This window comes from Pristiophorus japonicus, chromosome 9, assembly GCF_044704955.1.
Source record: "Pristiophorus japonicus isolate sPriJap1 chromosome 9, sPriJap1.hap1, whole genome shotgun sequence".
Classification (NCBI taxonomy): Eukaryota; Metazoa; Chordata; class Chondrichthyes; family Pristiophoridae; genus Pristiophorus; species Pristiophorus japonicus.
The window spans coordinates 214,859,110-214,875,154 of NC_091985.1; the positions used below are offsets into that span (position 1 = coordinate 214,859,110).

The 16,045-nt window shown below is 50.6% G+C and overlaps 2 protein-coding genes across 19 annotated transcripts in view; one reads left to right on the plus strand and one right to left on the minus strand.

Moving 5' to 3' along the window:
• Positions 1-16,045, plus strand: part of LOC139273639 (zinc finger protein 239-like) — a 332,544-nt gene that overhangs the window by 236,459 nt on the left and 80,040 nt on the right. The window lies entirely within an intron of this gene.
• LOC139273629 (zinc finger protein 436-like) overlaps positions 1-16,045 on the minus strand; it is a 107,902-nt gene that overhangs the window by 9,205 nt on the left and 82,652 nt on the right. For 7 of the 8 annotated variants that reach the window (XM_070890608.1, XM_070890607.1, XM_070890609.1 and 4 more), the window contains one exon: positions 10,775-13,329. The exons of the other annotated variant lie outside the window; for it this stretch is intronic. In XM_070890608.1, the coding sequence (XP_070746709.1) occupies positions 12,227-12,985 (759 nt within the window). In that variant the 5' untranslated portion in view covers positions 12,986-13,329 and the 3' untranslated portion in view covers positions 10,775-12,226. Of the gene's footprint in view, positions 1-10,774; positions 13,330-16,045 lie in introns of those variants that run through there. 8 annotated transcript variants of the gene reach the window in all.

A 16,045-nucleotide genomic window follows, 5' to 3' on the forward strand; every position in this document is an offset into this window, starting at 1 on the left:
GCACACACGTTCATGAGATGGAGCGGCACGTCCCCCAGGTGAACCATTACGTGCAGCAAGCGGCCTGGCATGGGCTCCTCGACCCCCAAGATCTCCGGCTGAAAATGCGGGGCCAACAAGATGGCCACCCCACAAGAAGTGGTAGTGAGGTGGCTCATGCGGACCTCTCCTTGCCATTCCAGGAGCCACGTGGCTTCGTCTCCCGGAACGGTGTGGGTTTCTTGCAGGAAGCACACCGCATATTTCCCCTCCCGCAGGAGCGAAAAATTGTTAAATCTACGGCGTGCCTCTCTGCCGCCGTTGATGTTGAGGCTGGCTATGGTTATCTTCATGACTAGAGCATAGTGCAACCTCTACCTAACCTATTGTGGGGGGTGGAGTGGAGTCGTTTGTTGACCTCCACTCCTTCAGCAGCCCAGCGAGGAACTTTTTGAGCCGGCGCAGCTCAAGGCCTTGTGCCTTTGATAAGGGCCCGCCCGCGGCCATGGTTTTAGCGGCGACGCGGACGGAAGCGATGAGCAGCCCCGGCTCGGACCATCTTTCCCGGGCCAGATGGGTTCGGTTGCAGCTACCCTGGCTCTGGACCAGAAAGTCCCGGAGTTCCTCTACGGGAATGAGGGGGGACTCAGCGGCGGGCACGAGGAGATCCACCGCCTCACTGGTGATGGACTCGAGATCTTCACCCGCGTCCTCCACCGAGTCCCTGTCCTCCTCCGGGAGGTCGCCGCTAGCAGCCGGCCCGTCGACCGCACGAGGTACAGCAAACAGCCCGGCCACTCCATCCGGCCCTGGCTCTGCCCCGATCCCAACCCCCAGGATCGTCGACAGAGGAGTCCCCACTGGGCTCTTTTAAAAATGGTGCTGGGTCAGGAAGTGACAGCGGAAGGGGTTCCTCCTCCGCCCCAGGAGCCGGGGAACACGGAGAGACCTGGCCAAAGTAATGTTCCAGGTCCTCCAAGTACCCCAGCTCCAAAGTCGGCGGCGAGGGTTGTGGTTCTTCCCCCTCCCCGCCGCCACCTCCCGGCCCAGCGTGTACAGATTCATTAAAATTGTTAATACTGTTTATTTCTGCCAAGTCGAGCAAATCCCGGGGGAAGTTGGATAAAGGCTGGGCGGGCTCAGGTTCGGCCTTTTCGGCCCCGCCCACCTCAGTCCCCGGGACGCTCGACCCGGCGGCAACGCATTCCTCCGCTGGCCCCACGCCCCCCACGACAGGCAGATCCTCCACGCCATCCCCGGGAGGCAGAGGCTGGGCAGCCTCGACTGCCTCACCCTCCCCGGGGACAGATTCCTCCCGTCTATGGCGCAGTTTGGGTGCGCTGGTGGGGGACGCGGGACACGCGGCGGGCACCGACTCCTCCGTGGAGGGATGTTGTTCCCCCTCCGCCTCATTGGAGCGGTGCCTCCTTTTGTTCCTGGGGGTGCGCAGAGGCAGGGAGGCCTCCATGTCTGCCGAGGCCTCCCGCTCCGCCACCCCCCTTTTTCTTATCTTGCCCGCGCCAGAGCCCCTCTGCGGTATTGGTCAAGGGCTCGGGCACGGGCTCAGGGCTCCCCGCGCTCGCCGATGACTGGGTTGGGCTGAGCGCGGTGGTCAAACTTTCTGGCGCGCCTCGAGATGTTTCGCCTTCCTCCGTGCCTTCCTTCCGATCGGACGCTCTCCCTCCCCCCCGCCAGAGGCCGTGAAAACAAAGGCCCCCGACGATGCCCGCGCTCCTACGGCTCCAGGCATGCGGACGCTACTAGGGGGAGGGGTGGCGGCGGCGCCAGCCTTGGCCGCCTTCGGTGATTTGGCGGCCTTGGAGGCGGGGCAGTTCTTGCGAACGTGCCCCACCTCCCTACAGGCATGGCACCGCACGCTGTCTGACGTCCAGAAGACACGGTAGGCAGTCCCCTCATGCACCACATTAAATGATCCCTCTGTTGTCTCGTCCCGCACCAGCCGGACAAAGAGCTGGCGGCGGAAGGAGAAGATGTGGCGCAGGCTGTTCTCCCTGAGGCCGAGCGGTATGGGGTTGATCCCTAACCTTACCTCCCCCAGTTGGTGCAGGTGAGGGAGGAGGAGCTCAGCGGGAACAAAGGGCGGGACGTTTGAAATGATGACCCTCTGCACGGTGGCCTCGAGAGGGTCCACCGGCAGGAATGTCCCGCCCACCGTGAGCCCCTTTTCAAGGGCCAGGGACACCGCCTGCTCCGACCCCAGGAAGAATACAGCCTTCCCAGACATCTTGGAGGCTGCGACAATGGCCGAGGGGCCGACTATCCCAGCCATCGCCCGCACGCACTCCTCAATGCTCATTGTGGGGTGAGTGTAGCTCTTGACCCTGTGTTTCTTAGTAATTAGTCTGAATGGTGGCAGGGCAGCAGGAGGCGCAGGGGATGTGGACGCCGCCTGCGCATAAGTCTTAGCTGGCCCTGCCACCAGCGTGGATGGAGTTGCCATCACGGGGTCCCTTTAAGGGCTACACCCACCCCAGAGTCACAGGCCTTAATGGTCTTAAATTGGCCTTGTTTGAATTTCTGAGCAGAGGAGCTCTCAATGAGGCACACCTCTCCCCTAGTTGACAATTGGGGAGGGGCTTTGCTCCCTCTGCTCAGTTGTCTTAATTGTTTTTCCAATTAAGGAGGAAAGGGCTCTCAGAGAGAGAGGGGAGAGACAGAGAGAGTGACAGAGAGAGAGGGAAGCTGTGAGGGCAGGTCTCCCCTCACAGCGATGGGTGGGTGTTTTTCTGGGGCGCACTCCCTAGATGATGGAAAAACAAAGCAAGGCACAGTCTTATGGGATGGTTTTCGGGTGGGAGGAGAAGATGTCTTCACCTGGGACAGCTGGAGCCACCCAGGCACACACTCCCAACGATGTTTAATAGGGTGATTAGTAAATCTTCAGCCAGGTAGCTCCAGCTATCCCAGGCTAGGCAATGGGGGAGGGGTGCTTCAGTGGTGTGTGGGGCCTAGCTGTAAGCAAGACCCCCACACACTTCCACACACACACCCCCGCGATGTTCCGGGCCTCGAAGAAAATCTTCTTTTCTCCCCCCACCAATAAAGCAATGTCTTTCGGGGAATGCACCAACACCCACCTGTAGAATGTTGTAGAATCTCCCTCCTTTCATACAGGTTGTTGCTCTTTTCCCCCTCTCTCCAACTCTTTGTAGCAGTAATAAAGTTGATAATTTTTTCTGCTCTCCTCCTCTCCCTCTGGATGTTGAACTGCAGTAAGCCAGCCCTTTCCTCCTCTTCCTGGGCTGGTCTCAGGGCTCACTCCAGGCCTTCCAGACAGGAGCTTCAGCAGGGAGTTCCTTCTCTCACTACAGCAGAGCTCCAACTGAATAGGCCGCACCTCCAAAGCTCCACCATTGGTCCACAGATCCCTGAAAGTAGCAGGCCAGGTGGATAAGGTGGTTAAGAAGGCATATGGAATACTTGCCTTTATTGGTCGAGGCACAGAATATAAGAGCAGGGAGGTTATGTTTAAATTGTATAATACTTTGATTAGGCCACAGCTGGAGTATTGCGTGCAGTTCTGGTTGCCGTGTTATAGAAAGGATGTGATTGCACTAGAGAGGGAGCAGAGGAGATTTACTAGGATGCTGCCTAGAATGGAGAATCTTAGTTATGAGGACAGATTGGATAGGCTGGGTTGGTTTGTTCTCATTGGAACAGAGGAGATTGAGAGCAGACCTCATTGAGGTGTACAAAATATTGAGAGGCCTGGACATAGTGGATAGTAAGAGCCTATTTCCATTGGTGGAGGAGTCTATAACGAGAGGGTAAAGTTTTAAGGTGGTTAGTGGAAGCTTTAGGAGGGGATTTGAGAGGGGGCTTCTTTACACAGAGGGTTGTGGGGATCTGGAACTCGTTGCCTGGAAGAATGGTGGATGCAGAAACCCTCACCACTTTTAAGAGATGGTTGGATAGGCACTTAAAGTGCAGTAACCTGCAGGGTTACGGACCTAGAGCTGGTAATTGGGATTACACTGGATGACCTTTTGTTGGATGGTGCAGATATAATGGTAAGTACTGCAGGGAATAGAATACTGCCAGGGTGATGATCTGGACTAGTTTCGATCGCCTGGATCAGTCGGAGAGGAATTTTCTCATTTTTTTCCCCTAAATTGGCCTGGATTTTTATCTGGTTTTCACCTCTCCCAGGAGATCGCATGGCTCCGGTTGGGGGTGGAGTGTGGAATGTTTCAGTATAAGAGATAGCGCAGTTGTGTGAGGTGTACTGATTGGGCTGGGTACTCTTTGCCTTTCTGTCATTGTTCATAGGTTTATATGTAACCTTTAGGGCTGCTGCCCAAGGGCTGTGCGGCTCTTTGTCGGCCGGGGTGGCCAATTTTGGATCCAACTTGCTTCTTTGTCCTGGATCCCATGGACTTTAACCTTCATGACCAGTATACCATGTGGGACCTTATTAAATGCCTTGCTAAAGTCCATATGTACTACATCGTATGCACTACCCTCATCAACCCTCTTGGTTACCTCCTCAAAAAATCCAATCAGCGACAAGGAGAAAGGAAACAAAACAGGCTCTGGCTGGGTGGGGGGTGGGGCACGGGGGGAGGTGGGAGGGAGCCAAAAATTGGCAGCGGTTACACTGTGAAATTGTTAAACTCGATGTTAAGTCCAGAGGGCTGTAAAGTGCCTAAACGAAAGATGAGGTGCTGTTCCTCGAGCTTGCGTTGAGCTTTGCTGGAGACCAAGGATGGAGAGGTCAGAGTGGGAGTGGAGTGGAGAATTGAAGTGACAGGCGACTGGAAGCTCGGTCACACTTGCGGACTGTAAGTTCATTTTGTATGTTGTTTACCCTGTCAAACCCTGTAAGAATTTTGTATGTTTCAATGAAATCACCTCTCATACTTCTGAGCTCTAGATAATATCGGCCGAATCCACTTAATCTCTCGTGATAGGACGATCGGTCGGGGCGAGGGGGAGTGGGTGTCGGGTCTCGGGTCAGGGTGGGGGGGGGGTTAGCGGGTCTCGGGTCGGGGCGGGGGGAGGAGCGGGTGTCGGGTCGGGTCTGATCGGCGGGGGGGATCGGGTGCCTGGTCGGCGGGGGGGCGGGGAGCGGGTGTCGGGTCGGGTCTGGTCGGCGGAGTGGGGGGGGAGCGGGTGTCGGGTCGGGTCTGGTCGGCGGGGGGGGGAGTGGGTGTCGGGTCTGGTCGGGGGAGGAGCAGGAGCTGGCCGTGGGAGGAGCCTCATTCACGCAGCCCCAGTGCGGCCATTCAGCCAGGGCTAGGGGCTGCGTGCTTTGGGCCCCTCCCACACAGTTCGGCGCCTGGTGCTACTGCACTTGCGTGCCGACTGTAGCGTGCAAATGCAGAGGTCCCGGCCCTGTTTTCAGCGCCGGGACCTGGCTCCGCCCCCCCCACAGCTCGTGCTGGCTGCGCCGAGGGCCAGAGGACCTGTAAGTAGGTGGAGAATACCGGGGATTTTTTTAGGCGCCGTTTTAGGCGCGAAAAACAGGCGCCCAGCTCGAAACTTGGGCCCCATATTACAGGAAAGATGTGAGTGCACTGGAAAGGATGTGGAGAAGATTTACAAGAATGTTGCCTGGACTGGAAAATTTTGGCTATGAGGAAATATTGGAGGTGCTGGGTCTGTTTTCTTTGCAACAGAGGAGGCTGAGGGGAGACCTGATTGAGGTTTATAAAATTATCTGGAGCCTGGATAGAGTGGATAGGAAGGATCTGTTTCCCTTGGCAGAGGTGGTCAACAACCAGGGGGCATAGATTTAAAGTAATTGGTATGAGGTTTAGAGGAAATATGAGGGGAAATTGATTTGCCCAGAGGGTGGTGGGGCTCTGGAACTCACTGCCTGAAAGGGTGGTAGAGGCAGGAACACTCACCACATTTAAAAAATACTTCGATGTGCACTTAAACATTTCCTAACATAGATGAGACTGCACACAGGGAGGTTAAAGTAACAGTGACCTCAGTCTTTATTAAGACACTCCAGATTCAGGAACAGGCCTTAGGGGCCGGCTTATATACAGTGCTCCGAAGGGATGCTGGGATCCCTTGGGATTTCAGGGGATGCACTCCCTGGTGGCGGACATGGGAGTGCATGCTTTACAGATACACAACATCACTCCTCCCCAAAGTCAAAGTGAAAACTATTTACAAGGTGAGGCGGTCGGGAGCCTTTCTTTCCCTGGTGGACCGCCTCGGTACAAATGTCTGTTCTGGTGTGTTGGCTGTGCCCTCGCTGGGCTGGCATGTTGTTGGCCCTGCAGGGCTGCTGGGTGAACCTGGCCTTGCTGGGCTGTTGGGCATGATGGGTTCAATTTCCTGGTCCGGGGTGGTGTCGTTGATCCTTTGGGTGTGTGTTGTGGGCTCGAAAAAGGTGGTGCCTGCTGTGGGCTGTTCAGAGCAGTCTGTGAACCGCAGCCTCGTTTGGTCCAGGTGCTTTCTGCAAATTTATCCATTGTCTAAGTTGACTACAAACACCCTGCTCCCTTCTTTGGCTATCACTGTGCCCGCGATCCACTTGGGACCATGTCCATAGTTTAGCACATACACAGGGTCATTCAGATCAATTTCCCGTGACACAATGGCGTGACCATCTTTTACATTTAGTTGCTGCCGTCTGCTCTCTACCTGATCATGCAGGTTGGGGTGAACCAGCGAGAGTCTGGTTTTAAGTATCCTTTTCTTGAGTAGCTCAGCCGGGGGCACCCCCGTGAGCGAGTGGGGTCTCGTGCGGTAGCTGAGCAGTACTTGGGACAGGCGGGTTTGGAGTGAGCCTTCTGTGACTCGTTTAAGGCTCTGTTTGATTGTTTGTACTGCCCGCTCTGCCTGCCCATTGGAGGCTGGTTTAAACGGGGCCCAGGTGACATGTTTGATCCCATTGCAGGTCATGAATTCTTTAAATTCGGCACTGGTGAAACATGGCCCGCTGTAGATGGCAAACATGGGCCTCAGGCTTTCAATGGTGGCGGTGGCAGTGCTTCCCGACATTATTTCACATTCAATCCATTTTAAAAAGCATCCACCACCACCAGGAACGTTTTACCGAGAAACGGGCCCGCATAGTCGACATGGATCCTCGACCATGGCCTGGAGGGTCAGGACCACAAACTTAGTGGTGCCTCTCTGGGCACGTTGTTCAACTGAGTACACATGCGGCATTGCCATACACAGTTCTCTAAGTCAGAGTCGATACCGGGCCACCACACGTGGGATCTGGCTATCGCTTTCATCATTACTATACCCGGGTGTGTGCTGTGGAGATCCGAGATGAACGTCTCCCTGCCCTTTTTGGGTAGCACTACGCGGTTACCCCACAACAGGCAGTCTGCCTGAATGGGCAGCTTGTCCTTTTGTTGCTGGAATGGCTTGATTAGCTCTTGCATTTCAACGGGGATGCTGGCCCAGCTCCCATGCAGTACACAGTTTTTTTTACTAGGGACAGCAGAGGATCTTGGCTGGTCCAAGTCCTAATCTGGCGGGATGTGACAGGTGATTCATCATTTTCAAACGCTTCCATGACCATCAACAAGTCTGCGGGCTGTGCCACCATCAACAAGTTTGCAGGTTGCGCCATTTTCACCCCCGTGGTGGACAATGGTAGCCAACCGAGAGCACCTGCACAGTTCTCGATGCCTGGCCTGTGGTGGATGGTATAGTTATACGCTGATAGTGTGAGTGCCCACCTTTGTATGTGGGCTGAGGCATTAGTATTTATCTCCTTGTTTTCAGCGAACAGGGATATGAGGGGCTTGTGATTGGTTTCCAGCTCAAATTTGAGGCCAAACTGCCACTGATGCATTTTCTTTACCTCGAACACACACGCTAATTCCTCTTTCTCAATCATGCTGTAGGCCCTCTCGTCCTTAGACAAGCTCCTGGAGGCATATGCGACTGTTTGCAATTTGCCCGCAACGTTAGCTTGTTGTAATACACACCCGACTCCGTACGATGACCCATCACATGCTAGCACAAGTCTTTTACACGGGTTATACAGTACAAGCAGCTTGTTGGAGCATAAAATGTTTCTGGCTTTCTCAAAAGCAATTACTTGTTTTTTCCCCATATCCAATTCTCACCTTTATGCAATAACACATGTAGGGGTTCTAAGAGGATGCTTAACACCGGTAGGAAGTTACCAAAATAGTTGAGGAGCCCCAGGAACGACCGCAGCTCTGTGACGTTCTGATAGCCTCTGTCTTGGCATATGTGGGCCGAATGCCATCCGCCGCAATCTTTCTCCCCAAAAACTGCACTTCTGTTGCCATGAAGATGCATTTTGACCTCTTCAGCTGCAGCCCTACGCGATCCAGTCGCTGGAGGACCTCCTCCAGGTTTTGTAGGTGCTCGACGGTGTCCTGACCCATGACCAATATTTCGTCCTGAAAAACCACCGTGCTTGGTACCGACTTGAGTAGGCTCTCCATGTTTCTCTGGAAGATCGCTGCAGCCTACCGAATTGTTGACTCTGCCCAATCTTATTATTCTCTAAGTGCATGTTACCATGTTGTTAATAATAGAATCGAGCATTTTCCCTACTACTGATGTCAGGTTAACTGCTCTGTAGTTCCCCGCTTTCTCTCTTCCCTCCTTTCTTAAATAGCTCAGTTACATTTGCTATCTTCCAAACCACAGGAACCATTCTAGACTCTGGAATTTTGGAAGATGACAACCAATGCATCCACTAGTTCTATAGCTACCCTTTTCAATACCCTAGGATGTAGGCTATCAGGTCCAGGGATTTTATCGGCTTCCAGTCCCATTAATTTCTCCAGTACCATTTTTTGATGAATATTAATTTCTTTCAGTTCCTCATTCTCGCTAGACCCTGGGTTCTCCAGTAGATCCAGCAAGTTTTTTGCACCACTTTCCATGAAGACAGACATAAAATATGCATTTAATTTCTCTGCCATTTCCTTGTTCACATTATAATTTCTCCTGTCTCCTGTAGGGGAAACACATTTACTTTTACTAAACTTTTCCTTTTTACATACCCATAGAAGCATTTGAAGTCTGTTATTTTGTCTCTCACTAGTTTACTTTCATATTCTATTTGCCCTTTCTTAACAATTTCCTGGTCCTCCTTTGCTGAATTCCAAAATCTTCCCAATCCTCAGGCTTACTGCTCTTTTTGGCAACATTCTAAGCATCTTTCTGTCATCTAATACTATCTTTAACTTCTCTTGTTGGCCACGGTTGGACCACTATTCTTGTGGGATTTTTGTGCCAAAAAGGAATGTGTGTTTGTTGTAAATTATGTATTAATTCTTCAAGTGATAGCCATTGCTTTTCTACCATCATACCTTTTAATGTAGTTTCCCAATCTACCTTAACCAACTCTCCCCTCATACCTACATAGTTTCCTTTGTTTAGATTTAAGACCCAAGTTTCAGATTTAACTAAATCACTTTCAAACTTAATGTAAAATTCTATCATATTATAGTCACTCTTCCCTAAGGGCCCCTTTACTATAACGTTATTAATTAACCCTTTCTTATTGAACAATACTAGATCTAAAATAACCTGTTCTCTAGTTGGTTCCTCAACATACTGATCTAGAAAACCATCTTGTATACTTTTCATGAATTCGTCCTCCACACTATTACTGCAAATTTGGTTTCCCCAGTCTATATGCAGATTAAAGTCCCCCATGATTATTGTATTACCTTTGTTACATGCACCTCTAATTTCCTGATTTATACTGTGCCCTACATTACCACTACGGTTTAGGGGCCGACAAACAACTCCGACCAATGTTTTCTGCCCCTTGCTGTTTCTTAGCTCCACCCAAACTGATTCTTGATTTTCTGAGCTAAGATCCTTTCCCTCTACTGTCTTTATCCCATCCTTTACTATCAGGGCTTCCTCTTCTCCTTTTCTATTTTGCCATCTCTTCTAAAAGTTATGTATCCTGAAATATTTAGTTCCCAACCGTGGTCACTTTGCAACCACATCTCCGTAATGGCTATTAGATCAAACCTATTAATTTCTATCTGTTCTACTAATTCATCTATTCTGTTGAGAATTCTTTGTCCATTAAAATATAGTGCTTTTAGCTTTGACTTTCTTCTATTTTTCCTTGATGTCTCCTTAGTCCGTAATGCCCTATTACCTTTGTTACTCTCTCTGTCTCTTCCTGACCCACTCTGCTTATTGTTATCCAAAACTCTGCTTTAGATCCTTGACATGTCTCTTTTGCTTTTTCTCTGAATCTAAACCGTGCTGTACTTTCCTGGATCTCCCCACCCCGCCTTCAATAGTTTAAAACCCTGTTTACTGCCTTAGTTATTCAATTCGCCAGGACACTGGTTCCTGCCCAGCTCAAGTGAAACCCATGGCAAGGGAACAGCTCCCTCTTTGCCCAGTGCTGGTGCCAGTGTCTGTAAAGCATAACCCCTGCCTCCCACACCACTCTTTGAACCATGCATTTAATGTTCGAATCTGCTTCTCCCTGTAACAATTGGTGTGGGGTTCAAGTAACAATCCAGAGATTATTACCTTTGCGGTTCTGCTTTTTCATTTGAACCCCAACTCCTCCATCTCTTTCAGCAGAACCTAGCCCTACCTATGCATTAGTCCCTACATGGTCCACGACAACTGCATCCTCCCTTTCCCACTCCAAGTTCTGACACTGATCTGCCCCAGGGAGGGGGCAATGTGTGATGTCCCTGTGGGGTGCAGTGTCTGACCCTGAGCTGCCCCAGGGAGGAGGCAATGTGTGATGTCCCTGTGGGGTGCAGTGTCTGACCCTGAGCTGCCCCAGGGAGGGGGCAATGTGTGATGTCCCTGTGGGATGCAGTGTCTGACCCTGAGCTGCCCCAGGGAGGGGGGCAGTGAGTGATGTCCCTGTGGGGTGCAGTGTGTTCAGTGTCTGACCCTGAGCTGCCCCAGGGAGGGGGCAATGTGTGATGTCCCTGTGGGGTGCAGTGTGTTCAGTGTCTGACCCTGAGCTGCCCCAGGGAGGGGGGCAGTGAGTGATGTCCCTGTGGGGTGCAGTGTGTTCAGTGTCTGACCCTGAGCTGCCCCAGGGAGGGGGGCAGTGAGTGATGTCCCTGTGGGGTGCAGTGTATTCAGTGTCTGACCCTGAGCTGCCCCAGGGAGGGGGCAATGTGTGATGACCCTGAGCTGCCCCAGGGAGGGGGGCAGTGTGTGATGTCCCTGTGGGGTGCAGTGTCTGACCCTGAGCTGCCCCAGGGAGGGGGCAATGTGTGATGTCCCTGTGGGGTGCAGTGTCTGACCCTGAGCTGCCCCAGGGAGGGGGCAATGTGTGATGTCCCTGTGGGGTGCAGTGTCTAACCTGAGCTGCCCTCGTTCCTCCTGCTTGAGTCACGCACCTCTCAGTCGGAGTTAATTGGAGGGACAGCGTCATCTACTGGACACAGGAGGTATTTCAAGGCACATCATGTCCAGCGCCATCCCAAAGAAATTCAAAGCCAAACTGCAGATTCCATTAATTTTATCAATTGTTGAACAAAGTTTAGCTCAATTTGTTGCAGCTTTCAGTACTTGAAGAAATCCCTTTAAAGAGTGAAGTATAGATGTCTCCACAAGATCCTGCAAATCCCCTGGGAGGACAGACGCACCAACAGCCGTGTCCTTGACCAGGCTAACATCCCCAGTATTGAAGCACTGACCACACTCGATCAGCTTCGCTGGGCAGGCCACATAGTGCGCATGCCAGATACGAGACTCCCTAAGCAAATGCTTTATGCCGAGCTCCTTCATGGTAAACGAGCCAAAGGAGGACAGCAGAAACGTTATAAGGACACCCTCAAAGCCTCGTTGTTAAAGTGCGACATCACCACTGACACCTGGGAGACCCCGGCGGCAGACCACCGAGGTGGAGAAAGTACATCCGGGAGGTCGTTGAGCTCTTCGAGTCTCAACGCAAAGAGCATGAAGAGGCCAAGCACAGGCAGTGGCAAACCAGCCCCACCGAACCCTTCTCTCGACGAATGTCTGTCCCACCTGTAACAGGGTCTGTGGCTCTCATATTGGACTGTTCAGCCATCAAAGAACTCACTTTGGGAGTGGAAGCAAGTCCTCCTCGATTCCGAGGGACTGCCTATGATGATGAGATGCAAACACAATTAGTATTATTTTTATCTGACCCATTTCCCATTGATTAATTGGTCAAATATCCAGAATATTAAACTCCAGCCCAGTTATAGGGTAATCAATATCAGCAGAAAGAAACCCCAACGGTCAGAATGAACACGATTCAGTCTGGGATAACAGTAGTAGCCAAACCCTGCAGTCACTTGTGAACTCGCTGGTGTCTCAGCAGGTGGAATGATCGAGTGAATCGCTTCCCACACACAGAGCAGGTGAACGGTCTCTCCCCAGTGTGAATGCGCTGGTGTGTCAGCAGGTGGGATGACTGAGTGAATCCTTTCCCACACTCAGTGCAGGTGAATGGCCTTTCCCCAGTGTGAATGCGCTGGTGTGTCAGCAGGTGGGATGACTGAGTGAATCCCTTCCAACACAGTGAGCAGATGAACGGCCTCTCCACAGCGTGAACTCGCTGATGCACCAGCAGGTGGGATGACCAAGCGAATCGCTCCCCACAAACGGAGCAGGTGAACGACTTCTCCTCAGTGTGAACTCGCTGGTGTATCAGCAGGATGGATGAGATAGTGAATCCCTTCCCACATACAGAGCAGATGAACGGTCTCTCCCCAGTGTGAACTCGTTGGTGTGTCAGCAGGCGGGATGACACAGTGAATCCTTTCCCACATTCAGAGCAGGTGAACGGTCTCTCCCCAGTGTGAAATCGCTGGTGAGTTAGAAGGTTGGATGAACAAGTGAATCCCTTCCCACACTCAGAGCAGGTGAATGGTCTCTCCCCTGTGTGAATTCGCTGGTGAGTTAGAAGGTGGGATAACCGACTGAATCCCTTCCCACAATCAGAGCAGGTGAATGGCCTCTCCCCGGTGTGACTGCGTCGATGAATTTCCAGATCAGACGGGGAAATGAATCTCTTCCCACAGTCCCCACATTCCCATGGTTTCTCCATGGTGCAGGTGTCCTTGTGTCTCTCCAGGTTGGATGATCAGTTGAAGCCTTGCCACAAACAGAACACATGTACGGTTTCTCCCCGCTGTGAATGGTGCAATGTTTTTTCAGGCTGTGTAACTGGTTAAAGCTCTTTCCACAGTCAATGCACTGGAACACTCTCACTCGGGTGTGTGTGTCTTGGTGCTTTTCCAGTCACACTGATGTTTGAAATCTATTCCCACAGAAAGAACAGACAAACATTTCTCCTTCCACATGCAAAGGCCGATGATATTCAGGTCCGGAGGAATCGAGTGATTCCGTTTGGTTTGAGTTTCTCATCTGCAAATCCTCCCCTTCCAATACCTTGGAAAAGGAGTTTACAAAAATCATTACTGCAAGTACAGGGCAGAAATTCAGAACACACAATTCTAGATTCCATGGAACATTTTTTCCTCTCTTGTTACATAGAAAGATAGAAAATAGGTGCAGGAGTAGGCCATTCGGCCCTTCGAGCCTGCACCACCATTCAATAAGATCATGGCTGATCATTCACCTCAGTACCCCTTTCCTGCTTTCTCTCCATACCCCTTGATCCCTTTAGCCTTAAGAGCCATATCTAACTCCCTCTTGAATATATCTAATGAACTGGCATCAACAACTCTCTGCAATAGAGAATTCCACAGGTTAACAACTCTCTGAGTGAAGAAGTTTCTCCTCATCTCAGTCCTAAATGGCTTACCCCTTATTCTTCCTCCAAAGCTGTAAATCACTGTCCTATGCACTCTCCGTCCTCCCTGTGCTGAAATTCAAACACATCGCACGTCTGAAGACAGCGTATCCTCTGCTCCCAGTTTTCACCACCAACTCTGTCTGGGTTCAGTCCCACACTCACTGGTACCCCTCCCCTGAAAGTGCTGACTCTGGCTGGGTTCAGTTCTACACTCACTGGTTCCCCTCCCTCTCCTCCCCTGAAGGTGCTGACTCTGGCTGGGTCCAGTTCTACACTCACTGGTTCCCCTCCCCTGAAGGTGCTGACTCTGGCTGGGTTCAGTTCTACACTCACTGGTTCCTCTCCCTCTCCTCCCCTGAAGGTGCTGACTCTGGCTGGGTTCACTGGGATCCTGTAGCCCCGCCCATACTTTGCTCTTTTGCAAAGATCGCCACACATGCGCTCTACGTCTCGATGAATCTCGGTGGCGACGCATAAACCTGCAGCTTTCCTATAATAATAACTTTGATTTATATAGCACCTTTAACGTAGTACAATGTCCCAAGGCACTTCACAACAGTGTCACAAGACCAGTTCACCTAACATTTGTCCCAGGACATTTGGAAAAGCATAATTCAGTCAAGCAGAGTTAGCATGGTTTTTATCCTGCTATGGCCCCAGCTTCTGATACACGTTTATGTTTATAGATTCTGTCCCTTCCTGTTCCGTTTTTGTTTCCCCCAATGCTACACTGCTCTATTGCCTTCACCTTATTCTTTGAGCTTTTAGGTTTCTGCTCACCTGAACCCTACCCACCACTGATTACTAAAGCTCTCTCTGCAGCCCTAGTTATTCGGTTCGCCAGGACCCTAACCCCAGCACATTCCAAGTGGAGTCCGTCCCAAGTATAATGTGGGAAAGTGTGAGGTTGTCCGCTTTGGCAGAAAAAATAAAAAAGCAAATTATTATTTAAATGGAGAAAAATTGCAAAGTGCTGCAGTACAGAGGGATCTGGGGGTCCTTGTGCATGAAACACAAAAAGTTAGTATGGGGTACAGCAAGTCATCAGGAAGGCAAATGGAATGTTGGCCTTTATTGCAAGGGGGATGGAGTATAAAAACAGAGAAGTCCTGCTACAACTTTACAGGGTATTGGTGAGGCCACACCTGGAGTACTGCATGCAGTTTTGGTCTCCTTATTTAAGAAAGGATATACTTGCACTGGATAAGATAAGATTCACTCGGTTGATTCCGGAGATGACTTATGATGAGAGGTTGAGTAGGTTGGGCCAATACTCATTGGAGTTCAGAAGAATGTGAGGTGGTCTTATTGAAACATATAAAATAATGAGGGGGCTCGACAAGGTGGATGCAATGAGGATATTTCCACTCATAGGGGAAACTAGAACTAGGGGACATAGTCTCAGAATTAGGGGTCACTCATTTAAAACTGAGATGAGGAGGAATTTATTCTCTCAGGTGGTTGTAAATCTGTGGAATTCTCTGCCCCAGAGAGCTGTGGTGGCTGGGCCATTAAATATAATTAAGACGGAGATAGACCGATTTTTTGAGCGATAAGGGAATTAAGGGTTATGAGGAGCGGGCAGGGAAGTGGAGCTGAGTCCATGATCAGATCAGACATGTGCTTACTAAATGGCAGAGCAGGCTCGAGGGGCCAAGTAGCCTACTCCTGCTCCTATTTCTTATGTTCTTATGTTCTCATTACATAGTGCCAGATCTAAGATAGCTTGCTCCCTGGTTGTTTCCACAAAGTACTGTCAAGGAAACTATCCCAGATACACTCTGAATTCTTCGTCAAGACTATCTTGGCCAATTTGATTTGTTCAATCAATATGAAGATTAAAATTGTCCATGATTATTCCGGTTCCTTTTTTTACAAGCCTCCATTATTTCTTGATTTATACTCCATCCAACAGTTTAGATACTATTAGGGGGCCTATAGACTACGCCCACCAGTGAGTGTAGTATTTATTCTGTATCTGTCAGTCTCTGGTTAGCGAATGTGGCTTTTCCTTTATACATGTAAGTTTATGGTATGGAAGGGAGGTTTTCACTCTGTACCTATCAATTACTGGTAAGTGAGTGTGGGTTTCATTCTGTATCTTTCATTCTCTGGTATGTGAGTGTTGGATTAACACAGTCCTTGTCATTTTCTGATATGTGAGTGTGGGTTTTACCTGTGTCTGTTTCTGATATTTGTGTGTGGGTATTACTCTATCTCTCAGACTATGGTATGTGAGTGTGAATTTTACTCTGTATATAACAGTTTTCGGAGTGTGAGTTTGGATTTCACACTATACTTGTCAGTCTCTGTTATATGTGTGGATTGTATCGGTAAATTTCAATCTCT